This window comes from Schistocerca americana, chromosome 6 (genome assembly GCF_021461395.2).
Source record: "Schistocerca americana isolate TAMUIC-IGC-003095 chromosome 6, iqSchAmer2.1, whole genome shotgun sequence".
Taxonomy (NCBI): Eukaryota; Metazoa; Arthropoda; class Insecta; order Orthoptera; family Acrididae; genus Schistocerca; species Schistocerca americana.
The window spans coordinates 7,765,655-7,781,669 of NC_060124.1; the positions used below are offsets into that span (position 1 = coordinate 7,765,655).

Here is a 16,015-nt window from a genome sequence, read left to right on the forward strand (position 1 = left end):
GTCTTCAGTCCTGAGACTGGTTTGATGCAGCTCTCCATGCTAATCTATCCTGTGCAAGCTTCTTCATCTCCCAGTAACTACTGCAACCTACATCCTTATGAATCTGCTTGGTGTATTCATCTCTTGGTCTCCCTCTACGATTTTTACCCTCTACACTGCCCTCCAATACTAAATTGGTGATCCCTTGATGCCTCAGAACATGTCCTACCAACCGATCCCTTCTTCTGGTCAAGTTGTGCCACAAACTTCTCTTCTCCCCAATCCTATTCAATACTTCCTCATTAGTTATGTGATCAACCCAACTAATCTTCAGCATTCTTCTGTAGCACCACATTTCAAAAGCTTCTATTCTCTTCTTGTCCAAATTATTTATCGTCCATGTTTCACTTCCGTACATGGCTACACTCCATACAAATACTTTCAGAAACGACTTCCTGACACTTAAATCTATACTCGATGTAAACAAATTTCTCTTCTTCAGAAATTCTTTCCTTGCCATTGCCAATCTACATTTTATATCCACTCTACTTCGACCATCATCAGTTATTTTGCTCCCCAAATAGCAAAACTCCTTTACTACTTTAAGTGTCTCATTTCCTAATCTAATTCCCTCAGCATCACCCGACTTAATTCGACTACATTCCATTATCCTTGTTTTGCTTTTTTGATGTTCACCTTATATCCTCCTTTCAAGACACTGTCCATTCCATTCAACTGCTCTTCCAAGTCCTTTGCTGTCTCTAACAGAATTACAATGTCATCGGCGAACCTCAAAGTTTTTATTTCTTCTCCATGAATTTAATACCTACTCCAAATTTTTCTTTTGTTTCCTTTACTGCTTGCTCAATATACAGATTGAATAACATCGGGGAGAGGCTACAACCCTGTCTTACTCCCTTCCCAACCACTGCTTCCCTTTCATGTCCCTCGACTCTTATAACTGTCATCTCGTTTCTGTACAAATTGTAAATAGCCTTTCGCTCCCTGTATTTTACCCCTGCCACCTTTAGAATTTGAAAGAGAGTATTCCAGTCAACATTGTCAAAAGCTTTCTCTAAGTCTACAAATGCTAGAAACATAGGTTTGCCTTTCCTTAATCTTTCTTCTAAGATACGTCATAAGGTCAGTATTGCCTCACATGTTCCAGTATTTCTACGGAATCCAAACTGATCTTCCCCGAAGTCGGCTTCTACTAGTTTTTCCATTTGTCTGTAAAGAATTCGTGTTAGTATTTTGCAGCTGTGGCTTATTAAATTGATTGTTCGGTAATTTTCACATCTGTCAAATCCTGCTTTCTTTGGGATTGGAATTATTATATTCTACTTGAAGTCTGAGGGTATTTCGCCTGTTTCATACATCTTCCTCACCAGATGGTAGAGTTTTGTCAGGACTGACTCTCCCAAGGCCGTCAGTAGTTCCAATGGAATGTTGTCTGCTCCGGGGTCCTTGTTTCGACTCAGGTCTTTCAGTGCTCTGTCAAACTCTTCACGCAGTATCGTATCTCCCATTTCATCTTCATCTACATCCTCTTCCATTTCCATAATATTGTCCTCAAGTAGACCGCCCTTTATAGACACTCTATATACTCCTTCCACCTTTCTGCTTTCCCTTCTTTGCTTAGAACTGGGTTGCCACCTGAGCTCTTGATGTTCATGCAAGTGGCTCTCTTATCTCCAAAGGTCTCTTTAATTTTCCTGTAGGCGGTATCTATCTTACCCCTAGTGAGATAAGCCTCTACATCCTTACATTTGTCCTCTAGCCATCCCTGCTTAGCCATTTTGCACTTCCTGTCGATCTCATTTCTGAGACGTTTGTATTCCTTTTTGCCTGTTTCTCTTACTGCATTTTTATATTTTCTCCTTTCATCAATTAAATTCAATATTTCTTCTGTTACCCAAGGATTTCTACTAGCCCTCGTCTTTTTACCTACTTGATCCTCTGCTGCCTTCACTACTTCATCCCTCAAAGCTACCCATTCTTCTTCTACTGTATTTATTTCCCCCATTCCTGTCAATTGCTCCCTTATGCTCTCCCTGAATCTCTGTACAACCTCTGGTTCTTTTAGTTTATCCAGGTCCCATCTCCTTAAATTCCCACCTTTTTGCAGTTTCTTCAGTTTTAATCTACAGGTCATAACCAATAGATTGTGGTCAGAGTCCACATCTGCCCCTGGAAATGTCTTACAATTTAAAACCTGGTTCCTAAATCTCTGTCTTACCATTATATAATCTATCTGATACCTTTTAGTATCTCCAGGGTTCTTCCATGTATACAACCTTCTATAATGATTCTTAAACCAAGTGTTAGCTATGATTAAGTTGTGCTCTGTGCAAAATTCTATCAGGCGGCTTCCTCTTTCATTTCTTAGCCCCAATCCATATTCACCTACTACGTTTCCTTCTCTCCCTTTTCCTACTACCGAATTCCAGTCAGCCATGACTATTAAATTTTCATCTCCCTTCACTAACTGAATAATTTCTTTTATTTCCTCATACATTTCTTCAATTTCTTCATCTGCAGAGCTAGTTGGCATATAAACTTGTACTACTGTAGTAGGTGTGGGCTTTGTATCTATCTTGGCCACAATAATGTGTTCACTATGCTGTTTGTAGTAACTTACCCGCATTCCTATTTTCCTATTCATTATTAAACCTACTCCTGCATGACCCCTATTTGATTTTGTGTTTATAACCCTGTAGTCACCTGACCAGAAGTCTTGTTCCTCCACCCACCGAACTTCACTAATTCCCACTATATCTAACTTTAACCTATCCATTTTCCTTTTTAAATCCTCTAACCTATCTGCCCGATTAAGGGATCTGACATTCCACGCTCCGATCCGTAGAATGCCAGTTTTCTTTCTACTGATAACGACATCCTCTTGAGTAGTCCCCACCCGGAAATCCGAATAGGGGACTATTTTACCTCCGGAATATTTTACCCAAGAGGACGCCATCATCATTTAATCATACAGTAAAGCTGCATGCCCTCGGGAAAAATTGCGGCCGTCGTTTCCCCTTGCTTTCAGCCGTTCGCAGTACCAGCACAGCAGGGCTGTTTTGGTTATTGTTGGAAGGCCAGATCAGTCAATCATCCAGACTGTTGCCCTTGCAACTACTGAAAAGGCTGCTGCCCCTTTTCAGGAACCACATGTTCGTCTGGCCTCTCAACAGATACCCCTCCGTTGTGGTTGCACCTACGGTATGGCTGTCTGTATCGCTGAGGCACGCAAGCCTCCCCACCAACAGCAAGGTCCATGGTTCATGGGGGGGATGAATTACTGATATGGATGAAATAAAAAAAGATACAATTACATGAAATGATATCAGTGAAAACTGGTAAGCTAAGCAGAACCTCTAATGTAATGAATACATCATGGCATGGAAATTACTGTCTGGTTACCGTGCTTGTTAAGTGCCTGACATTTAAACTATGAGGCGAGTGGTTACCCATAATCCTGCCATGGACACAGAATTGTAATAGATTACAGAGAAATAAGCCTTCCAAACATAAGTAACCCATGCATAGAGCCTCTAATCATTGCAGATTACAGTCTTTCAGGGTGTATATGCGGATAAGAAAAAAAAAACCGTGATTTTTCCCAAATTCCCTGGATAAAAATACACTTTTTTCTGGTTGTAAATATGCTTTTTCCTGGGCAAAAATATATTACACACCAGTTGAAAGTACCTTTTTTATGTTGAGTGACAACATACTTTCCCACAGAACTGTAAAACTCATCAGTGCTTTGAATGGTAATGAATTTATACTTCGGCACAGAACTTCCTGGCACTTTTAGGAAACAAAACCCAGCAATAAACAAAGGGTTTGAGAACAATCTTTGATGCGTGGCAACACATAAACTGCATACCCTTCTATTATGAAAGTATAAATATTAATGCTACACAATACAGCACAGTACCTTCCAAAGCACTGAAATCAAGATTTCAATGTGCTTTTGTCAGCTAATCATAGCTCATCTCATGTGATCTCACCAGCCAATGACAGCAAATATTCATAGCATAGGATGTGATGTAGTAAGACAAGCACATTAATGTTAAGTACCAAGAGCACACAAACAGGAAAAGTTAATGATTTCAATTAATATACAGACAGCTTAGCTCCAATAAAAGACAAGCTTTCACACAATACCGGTCATCAAATTCTTTTTCTGTTTTTTTCCAAGGGTCTGGTTAAGCAGGACTCAAGAGTACAGCTTAAACTGCAGCAGGTGAATATTTCTGACAAACATGAATATAAATTTCGCTGCTGTGCATGGAACATTTCGTGGGTTATGTGGCTGAATAAATGATCTGTTGAGCACTTCGAATTTTCCATTTAAAAGCCATTTACATGTGAAATTGCTCAAGAATTTGCCTCACCCTTGTTTTGAGGAATAATTACACTTCCTGCCATTATTAATGCATAATTTTTAATCTACAAAAGAACTAAAACAAATATGAAAAACTAACCTTGAGGCTTGGTCTTTTTTTAGCATGTGTTGCCCTTTAAGACATATTAATTTTTGACAAAATAAATTACTCCTTTAAGACATATCAAACACAAATGTGCCAGTAAAATTCTAAATAATGACTTAAATGGCTGGTCTTTTGGAACTGAGATTTTTTCAAGTGGCTGGTCCTCCAAGTGTTAAGTATTGAATGAGGGTCAAAAACTCCAATTTAAGAAATTCATCACACATTGTCACACATAAGATAATTCATCTTGCATAAAGGGAAACTTACTTTGAAAGTAATGCTTTTCAAAACACCATTTACAATATTTTCCCACAAACTGTGAGAAATGTAAACGGTTGTGACATCATGTTCACTGAAAGCAGTTTGTTCTTATGAAGTACTGCACTGTTTTCTACCTAGAACATACATATACTTTGATGTCAGCAGATGCTTATGTCTGCAATGTGTTTTGTTGCTGTAAATTGTGCAATTTCTTCGCAACTTAAGTATTATTTTGGTGTTATTCTCTTGTTTATGTTTTATTCTTGCAGTCAGAGTCTGCAGTAATGGGTTAAATTAAAATTGTTTCTTGGAGTATCAGAGATTACCAGTCAAAATTACGAAAATTTAACTGAGAACTAAAACATTGAAAAATTCCCGAAATTCTAAAAAGTGCCTAGGTTTTTCCCACATGAAAAAATTTACATTTTGCCCCCAGATTTCCCAGTTACCCCAACTATATAAACCCTGCTTTCCTTCTGGACTCCATATGTAAAGTTTCTGCAGTATGTCGACACCTACAACACACCTCAAAAATCTCTTTAAGTAGCCTGGATTCTGCTTTAATGTACACTCATGTCGAAAGTATCAATATGATGGTGCCTCTGAAGGCAAAGGGCAAACCGGTAATTAATAGAGTTACCCAGGAAATGTCCAAATGAATTATGAACTCATTCTTCAGAGAGGCTCCTTTTATGTTTTCCATCCTCGGACACTGTTTTGTGAAATTTCATTGGTATGTCTTCCTTAATAGTCTGGTCAATATTTTAAGCGTGTAGTTAACATTTAGTAACTCAGAGTCAATATCCGCCTCTTGGGTGTACGGCATGCAGAAAAGATTGCATTGGACTGCTAAAGATACTATTCAAAATATAACTCTTTTTTTTTTTAAGTACAATGATTTTGAGGTATGATGTTTGTACAATCTGATACGGGGTGGGGCAAATAAAAGTGGCCTGGACAAGTGGATACAATTGGACGTGAATGTGAGCATAGAGGGTGTATCATTATTAATGGGGTAAACACATACAGTTGAAAGTACATGATACTAGAAGCAAAAAAGTCTCAGTAAACACAGGGTGGAAAATGCATTTCTTAAGAGCTATGAGAAATTTTTCATCTTCGATACAGTGAAACAAATCTCTTCTACTGCATGTTCTTTGCTTTCCATATTTTGGGAAGTGCTAGTGTGAACCAAAATAAGAAAAAAATGTCCAGAAACCATGTGCCCTAAAACGCATACCTTAAAAGTTACGAGCACTTGATCATTAGAAGAGTTGTGTTTCAAAGTAGCAAAGATGAACAAGAACTCATAGCTCTTAAGGAATGCATTTTAGAGCACATGTTTACTGGACTTTATTTTCTTGTTTAGTTCCATACTACCAGTTCCCAAAATATGGAAAGCAAAGAACCTGCAGTAGAAGAGATTTGTTTCACGGTATCGAAGATGAAAAATTGCTCATAGCTCTTAAGGTACGCATTTTCGACCCTACGTTTACTGAGACTCTTTTGCTTCTAGTATCATATACTTTCAACTCTATGCATTTACGCAATTAAGTACGATACACCCTGTATAACGAAATCCCATGATGCACTTCCAACAGGATGGGGCAACTGCCCATACAGCCGGCTGAGCCTTGAACCACATTTACACAGTCTTCATGCCTGACACGGAGTTGTCGGAAGAGATCAGTCCAGTCACAGCTCTGCCTCACCACCCAAGCCACCTGAACTGTCAGCGTGAGATTACTTTGTCTTCTTCAAGAACTGTAGCAGACCATTCCAGATGAAATTGCAGCAATTGCAGCACTCCCTATTCGATATGTCTTCTGCAACTTGCTGACCAGGACCCAAAAGTGCCAAGAGATGAATGGTGGTCACTTTTGACATCTGCTGTAGTGAGGTTAGTGTGTTTTTCCTTTCCTCTGCTGTATTTTTTCGTACCCCAGTACTCTGTTCCCCAGGCCACTTTTATTTGCCCCACCCTTTATGGAATTTAAGTCCTTTTATTAAACTCATCTCTCTTTTCTAAAGAACTGGTTTAGAATAAAAATGCAATCCATACAGTTTTGTTATTTCATTAATATAATCTTTCAAGATTACATGTCCTCTAATATTTCTCGAACGTGAGTTTCCAATAAAAGATTGCCTAAGAGAAAGGTCCATCAACATCCAGGAGGAGGAAGAAATAACAACAGAGCAATCTGGAGATGAACTCAATGTATCCAAAATAGAAGCTGCAATGTACCATTACATCTAATGCTTGATTTGCAAAGGGTAAGTGAGATTTTTGTCTACATCAACTTCATCAGTCTCCCAATACAAACTGTAGATGACAAACACTATTTACATCAAAGCCAGCTCTACTCAGTGTCTCAGTAACACAAGGAAAACCAATTTTATGCAGTGCACAATGATTTTTCTGTCTTTTGATTTACTTCCCTACGTATGGCACTAAAGATAACTAATGCTCCTTTACTTTCTCCATATTAAAGCACAGCACTTACCCAGTACCTGGATTTCTATGTTGCATACTGAAAAACTTATTCATACGCAGTGTTTACAGCCTTTGTAGCAATACTTTCAAACTTTCTTTGGTAAAGCATCTGATGTAAGAACATAACTCAGATTCTATATAATTAATGTGTTTTGTTTGAGAGTAAGACTGTCATACAAATTCTGTCTGAGCAGATGCTATTGATATTTTACAAATCAGGGCTACACGTTTAGATAAAAATATGAATGTCACTATTTTAAAAACATTATATACATACTGCTTCAAGAACTGTCACAGCCTGACGTAGAGACGCTGGCTGCTGCCCTTCTTCTGGTGGATGGGGTGGACTGAGTGAAATGTACTTTTTAGCCACCTAAATCAGTATTTAAACAATGAACAATGAAGCCAGTAATGTAATTCTAACAAGAACTCATTGTCTTTATACAATCATTAAACAAAATACTTTACATATGGTGAATAAATGATAACACGTCAAATGTTGAGTACATCCTACAAGCTCACAGATCAGGAAGCAATACATAACTATCTCTCATTACATGAAACCAAATAAAATTACCACTGATTAATTATTGTGGGTTACATCTCACTCCCAAATGTCCCTCCAGCCCTCCTCACCTTTATTGACGCTTTCAAACAGCCCAATATTCTACTACTAACACTGAACTACCCCCACGGTCATTCCACGTCAAGTGGCCTAAGGGTCCCCACTCGACCATCTCCAATTTCGATGAAATTTTTACAGTATGTACATATAGACCTTACATGAAGCACTGCCAAATTACTGATTCATAAGTAGTGTGATGGGGCCACAGCCATCTTTCCGTAAAGGCTCATTTCTTGACATTGCAAATGAAATGAATAAATGATCAAATTTGTTTTACCGTTGTTTAGGATCTAAGAGACCTGTTGTGCTGAAACTTTGTGAAGCTATTCAACTTTTTGGATACAGTAGCTTAGTTGTAGTACAAAAGGTCAAACGATGGTACATTCATCATAGAGTGCTAACAAAGTGGCTCATAAATCTTGTCATATCAAATTTTGGCTATACTTTATCGCCTTGTATCTAATGAAAGAGTAACTTTCTGAAGCTAATACTTTAGTTATCTGCAGTCTGCCAGCATGTCATAAAGCTCCTCGAGTGGCACCCAGATTGCTCAAATAATAACCGAGTTATCGAAGTTCAAAGTGTGCTAAAAAATTTAATCAGTCAATTCTGGCTCACTTTCAAAAGGTCATATCTCAAAAGGGATCACTCAAACTTGATTTTTCTCGGCACCATTGAAAAGAGCTCGCCTTGTTTGATCAGAAAAAGTTGTTTTTATTTTGGTGACAGACCAGTTTAGTGTCAACAATGTTTAGTGTCAACAATGGAGTTTGGTAACAAGCTTCAACAATCAGTCTGAAGCACATTGTTCTGTAGTGAATAGTGTTCAGATGTTGTGGGTGCCTTTCTAAATGATGTAAAGTGTGTTGTCATTACTGGATAAACATCTTTTTTCGGTAAACAAAAATTATTTCAAGGTATGGGGTGACTCTTTAGAAAAGTTTATCTAGAAATGTTTACGGATTGTCAATGTGGAAACAGCAAAACAATTGCAAGCTGTGACTTAGAGCAATGTGAAATCTGGTCAGAAGATCTGTCCCAACTTGCAGAAAACAATTTTTAGCAAAGAAAGTAGAAAAATCACAGTCAATTTCAAACCAGTCAGAAGGATGAAGCACATCCAGAAGTATCCATCGATTCAAGTTTAACTGCTTTTGGGGTCTCCCCTCTAAAATTTCAGAGAGTATCAAAAAAGGGATGTGAAAGGTTACGCAAAATGAAAAATAAGCGAAGCTCAAGAAGCAAATGCGAATAACATTGCTGCTGCTGGAGAATTTGCCCCAGAAGATCTTCACACACCTAGTACAATCAGGACATGTCCTGATGGCGAATATTATAAATAGCTGATTAAAAAATTGAAAGAGAAGTTGCAACTGTCAAGGCAGCCTGAAAAACTGCAAATACTGACATTAGTACCACAAAGCTGGACTCTAAAAGAGACAATGCATGAATTTGGTGTTTCAGAGAGGATGGTAAAAGCAGCTAGGAAGTTACAGGCAGAAAATGGTGTCTCAGCTCCACCAAAGAACAAGTGTAGCAAGAAGATTCCAGATGCTGTAAAAGAAACGAGTGATAACATTTTTTTCAAAATGAAGAAATTTTCCAAATTTGTCCAGGTAAAAAAGATTGTGTATCAATTAGAATAGAAGAAAAGAAAGTTTTGATGCAAAAATACCTTCTTCTGAATAATTTGAAAGAAATGTTTGCTGCATATCAACTTCAGCATCAACCTAAAACTGGATTTTCCAAATTCTGCGAATTGAAGACAAAATGATGCATCACTGTGGGTGCTGCAGGAATGCACTCAATCTGTTTTTGTGCTTTACACCAAAATGTGAAACTGATGCTTGCAAGCACTCCAATTAAAGAAGATTATAAGAGTCTGATTGCTAAAACAGTGTGTGATTTGGAATCCAAAGACTACATGCTTCATCACTGTGAAATCTTTCTGGGAAAAGAACTACTGGAACAGCGTTTAGAAAGTAGTTTTGAAGACAGTGATCCAGACGATACCATTGAGTTCAAACAGTGGGTGCACACTGATAGAGACACATTAGAAACCAAGCAGATGAACATCAAGAATTTTATTGATGATCTGATTTCAAAAATTGACAAACTTTCCACTCATCATTATGTTGCAGAGCACCAGGGCAGGCACCTAAAATGCATAAAAGAAAGCTGTAAGCCATCTGAACTGATCATATTAATGGACTTTGCTGAAAATTATTCCTTCATTGTCCAGGGTGCAGCTCAAGGTTTTCACTGGAATAACAGCCAAGCAACTTTACACCCATTTGTTGTGTACTTCAGAAATAACTTGGACATCAGCAGCATCAGCTACTGTATAATAAGTGACAGCCTGAAACATGATGCAATCACTGTACATGCTTTTATAGTGAAATTAACAGAAGATCTGAAGTGTCTCCTTGGAAAAATCAAACACATTTACTACTTCAGTGATGGGTCAGCAGCGCAGTACAAAAAGTTCAAAAATTTTCTGAATCCCTGCCACCATCAAAATGACTTTGGAATCTCAGCTGAATGGAACTTTTTTGCTACAAACCATGGAAAATATCCATGTGATGGAATTGGAGGAACTGTAAAGTGCCTGGCAGCAAGAGCAAACCTTCAAAGACCAACTGAGGAACAGATTTTGACACCAACTGATTTGTTTAAATACTGTACAAAGAATATCAGAGGAATCCAATTCATTTTTGTTTCAAAAGAAGAAACTTAAGACATTAAAAACTGAGCAGGAAGCAAGGTTCAAAAATGGCTGCACAGTATCAGGAACAAGAGAGAATCACCATTTTGTGCCATTAAATGAAAAGCAAGTTTGTATTAGAAGAGTATCCAATGATAAAATTTTCTTTGCAGCAAATGTTGACCAAAGTCAACAGCCTTACAACCAGGCCAATACATTACCTGTATATATGATGGAAAATGGTGGATTGTTAATGTGTCTGGAGTTTCAGAAGAAGAAAATGATGTTTTCGTCAGTTTCATGCACCCCAATGGACCTGCACATTCATTCTATTGGCCAGCTCCGCAGGATGCTTGTTGGATTCCAGACCAACACATTACTTCTGTCATTTCAGCTTCTTCAGCAAGAAGAATGAGCCGACATTATAGCTTCTTAGAATCAACTGTAGTTGCTATTAGTAACAAATTACAGCAAATGAATTAATAAGAACTGAAATATTTGGCTTCGGAACCATAAAGAGTACGACTGATACGTGTATTTTTTAATGTAATATAAATGTAAGTTTATTTGGTATGACAAGATTTATGGGCCAATTTGATAGCACACTATGATGTATTTGCCATAGTTTGACCTTTTGTTTTACAGCTAAGATATTGTAATCAAAATGTTGAACAGGATCACAAAGTTTCAGCATGACAGGTGTCTTAGATCCTGAGTAATGATAAGTCAAAGTTGATCATTTATTCATTTAACTTGCAATATCGAGAAATGTAATGTAATGAAAATATAAGTTTATTTGTTCTTAAATGCACAGTCTCCAAAATAAAAACAACTTTTTCTGATCAAACAAGGTGAGCTCTTTTCAACGTGCCCAAAAAAATCAAATTTCAGTGATCCCTTTTGAGATATGACCCTTTGAAAGTGAGCCAGAATTGACTGCTTAAATTTTTTAGCACACTTTGAACTTCAATAACTCAGTTATTATTTGAGCAATCTGGGTGCCACTTGCAGAGCTTTATGACATGCTGGCAGGCTGCAGATAACTAAAGTACTAGCTTCAGAAAGTTACTCTTTCAGTAGATACAAGTCAATAAAGTATAGGCAAAATTTGGTACGATAAGATTTATGAGCCACTTTGATAGCACACTATGACGAATGTACCATAGATTGACCTTCTGTACTATAACTAAGCTATTGTACCCATAAAGTTGAACACGATCACAAAGTTTCAGCACGATAGGTCTCTTATATACTGAACAATGGTAAAACGAAGTTGATCATTTATTCATTTCAGTTGCAATGTCAAAAATCGAGCCTTTACGAAAAGGTGGCTAGCGGCCCCACCATACTACTTATGAAGCTGTAATTTGGCAGTGTTTCGTGTAAGATCTATATGTACATCCTGTAAAAAAGTCATCAAAATTGGAGATGGTCGAGTGGGGAGCTTGTCTAAATTTAGGCCACTTGACATGGAATGACCCCCCCCCCATTAAAACATAATGTTGCTATAACACAGTTTTACTACAAGGTGACTTCAAAAGGTAAGTTACACATTATCATGGCAGGCCAAGAAACTTTTATTGAATGCTGAAATACACTTCAAAGTGACACAAGTACAGGAGATTATTTTTCAACATAGTCACCACGTCTCTGTAAACAATAGTCGGAACATTATTCCAATGTTTCAGTTGCTTAAAAATAGAAATCCGCTCCTTTGTCACTGAGCAATTCAAGAACTGCTGTGTGTATAGCCTCATCGTTGGAAGATCTCCTTCCCCAGTTGTTCTTTCAGCTTGCTAAAAATATGGAAATTGCATAACACAAGATCTGGACTTCCTGAATAACATTGCCCACATCTGTGCGGCCTGCTTCAAATTGTTGGCACCATTTAACTACGCCTGGATGTGACATTGTATTTGGTCTATATTTCGCCGGAATGTCATGGAAAATTTGTGAGCAGTTTATTGTCCCACATTCTTCAACTTTGGAGCATATTTCCAGCACCCATGCCATTTCAGTCACACGGCCACGCCATTTCAGTCACACCTCTGTGATGCACCTGTTATCCATACTGCAACACAACTGGGTATGCAGGACACTCAGAACTTGTACACTCTTCTGACAATACACTGTTCTTGTTGCATAGAGATGTTAGCATTGGACAACATGTGTAACTTACTTCCTGAAGTCCCTATGTATCTGTCCTCATTCCCACAATTTTTCTTTCCATAATTTTTCTTTCACACATTAAATAGTCCAACAATTAATTTGCAATACTGTGTCATCACATTACTGAGGTCACATTCCATTATGATATTGACAACACATAGCTCATAAGGTACATCACATATTGTCAAATTCAGGAGGTAGAATGGATTATTATCAATAATTATTATCACTATTGTCATAATTGTTTGAGCTATGGGTTATCGTATTTCAAAATAATCATGAGTACTTGTCGCTGTGATGAAAATATATTGTGAATGGGCAAGTGGCACCACTGTGAATAAGCAGGGTAATCTATAAGACGCTACAACATAGTATGTCATCTTCTCGAAGAATGAGACATTGCAGATATGACTCTTGATTAACAAGTCATGGAATTATGCTATATATCATTCTCTACAAGATACAAATAGTTGCTTTTTATTCTTTAGACAAATTTTTTAGTGAAGGCACACCCAGATCACTTCCCAAACATTCCAGTTTGCTGTTCTTGTGCTCCTTGTTTGCATTATATCAAACATTTTGTTTACATACTACAATACACAATACTATTCTTTCTTACTAGATAAATAAAGCTGACTCTTTTTGTGATTTGTTAATTATGTTCTAAAACTCATAATTAGGTCCAAACAAGGAAAATCCAGGATGGAATAACGACAATATTACGAAAAGGGTAGACTGCTACTCAACTTATAGAGGAGATGGTGAGCCGCAGACAGGCACTACAAAAAGACTACTAAACACGTGAGCTTTCGACCAAAGGGCCTTCTTCTAAAGTAGACAACACACACACACACACACACACACACACATTCATGCAAGCACAATTATCACACACATGACCACTGTCTCTGGCCACCAAGGCCAGACTGCGAGCAACTGTGCATGATGATAGAAGCAATCTGGGTGGTGGAGGTAAGTAGGAGGCTGGGATGGGGAGGAGAGGAGGGATAGCAGGGTTGGGTGGGGATGGTGAAATGCTGTTTGTGGGAGCATACAGGAACATGGTGGAGACAGGGTGGGACAGCTAGGGGCATTTTGGAGATTTGACAGGGGGGTCAGGGGGGGGGGGGCAGGAGTGGAATGGAGAGAAGTAGAGGAGGGGGAAAAAACCATTGTGGGTGTGCTAGTGGAACAGAAGGCTTTGTAGTGCTGTAGAGGGAGCAGGGAAGGGGATACATGGGTGAACGACAGCACTACAAACTATCTCTCCAGCACTACAAAGACTCCTATTCCACCAGTGCACCCACAATCTTTTCTGCTCCTCCTCTACTTCTTTCCTTTTCCACTCCTCCACATCCACCCTCAACCCCCATCTAACCTCCTGACTGCACCTAGCTGCCCTACTCTGTCCCCTGCACATCCCTGTATACTCCCACAAGAAGCATTATACCTCCCCCCACTCCTAACCCCTACCCTCCTATCCTTCCCCTGCTCCCCCCCCCCCCCCCAAGCCTCTTCCTTACCCCCACAAATAAGATTGCTTCTCCCGTCATGTGAAGTTTCTTGCAGCCCGGTCTCAATGGGCAGAGACAATGGTTGTGTGCGTGAGTTTTGCTTGTGTGAGTGTGTGTGTGATGTCTACTTTAGAGGAAGGCCTTTTGTCCGAAAGCTCACATGTTTAGCAGTATTATTGTTGTGCCAGTCTGCAACATCAACATCTCCTCTATATGGTGTGTAGCAATCTATCCTTTTCATAATAATGTCGTAATTAGGGTACTTTTTTAATCTTTATATGTAATTATGAATTATTTGTATCAAAATTGATGTTATATAAACTACAAATATGTAATAAAATACATCTTTTGAATCCTCATCCATGTGTTCACAATGTGCTAATGAATCTATGGAATGTTTAACTAAAATAAATATAAAAATAAAATAGCACCAATGGCAATGAGGTGTGACAGCACACAAACCTCCAATTTTTCATTGCAGTGTGCAGAGTTGCAACTGTAAATGTGCCAACTGTAAACGGATATATCTTTCTGTGAGATCAATTTATAGCTTTATTAAAAGAATGAACATCAGCATGTCAGTCAATTAGCTTTAAGGAGTCAACACAATGCAGCTATTGACAGAATACGAGCTGATCTTCTAGCAAGACTAAGCAACGTATCACATGATAAAGGTGTATTGCAACAGTTAAAAGAACATGAGTAGCACTTTCAAATGCTTTCTTTCCCACTCAGTTCTTAGACTGACAGTGGTGGTCATGATGAAACTTCCTCAACAGGCATTTTTTTCTATCAGACTCCACACATTCATCACCTTCTTGCATCTGAAGGGCTCTCCCTCTATCCACTAACACTTAACTACCTAGCTACAACCTGGCAGTTAAGTCTGGGTGTTAGCTGCTGATTATAAAAATGTGACTTGATTGTGTATATACTGCTCCTAATGAATCTCAAACTACACGTAGATGCCAATGCAAAGCTATTCTTACTAACAATGACTTGGAGATTTGAATCACTGTTATATAAACATGGTTTTTACAACATCAAATTTTGATATCACCTCCTCTTTGATGTATCCAATGTCAAAAAGTGATAGCAGAGAAGTATCACCATTCTTACTACAAAGGAAGCTCTGAAGCTGTGAGTGGTGAAATCAACATATATGAGAAGAACAGGCAGTGACCCAGTTTTTGAAAAAGAAGATTTGAAATCAAAATTATCTGTATTTCAGAGTGTACTCTAAGATTTTGTCAGTAGATTATGCAATGGCATTTTTAATTCAATTTCTTAAAACTACATTTCAGAAACTCAAGTTTCCATAGATATGTTCACTTATGAAGTTGCTTGTTTTATCAAAATATATTTTACCTCATTTTTCCCATTTAATGGATGTACCCATTTCTCAATTAATTTTGTTGATATACCATCTACAAAATTTCAATTTTCAGCCCCAGAAATCCTTGCAGTGTCTTGTTTTCCCAAAAGTTGACAGAAATATGATAATCTGGAAGTGAGGGTATATTTTTAATGATATATATTGCTAAGTAACGTTACTATAAATTGTTCTTACAGACAGTCAGGTGTCTGAAGTAACAAATAACTCAATTAGCAAATGGAACATGCTTAATTACAAAGGGTTGTATACTTATTGTTACTTTCTCTTCCGCTTTCTTCAATTATACCACGTACCCTTTTATTGTCTTTTTTCCAGTACCTCTCCATAGGTCTTATGTTTAAATGCAAACACTCACAATCTGCAGCTATCCGTAA

The 16,015-nt window shown here is 38.0% G+C and overlaps 1 protein-coding gene across 1 annotated transcript in view; it reads right to left on the reverse strand.

The window, feature by feature from the left end:
- LOC124619708 (tetratricopeptide repeat protein 21B-like) overlaps positions 1-16,015 on the reverse strand; it is a 266,652-nt gene that overhangs the window by 153,745 nt on the left and 96,892 nt on the right. The window contains exon 8 of the mRNA XM_047146266.1: positions 7,511-7,606. Within this exon, the coding sequence (XP_047002222.1) occupies positions 7,511-7,606 (96 nt within the window). The remainder of the gene's footprint in view (positions 1-7,510; positions 7,607-16,015) is intronic.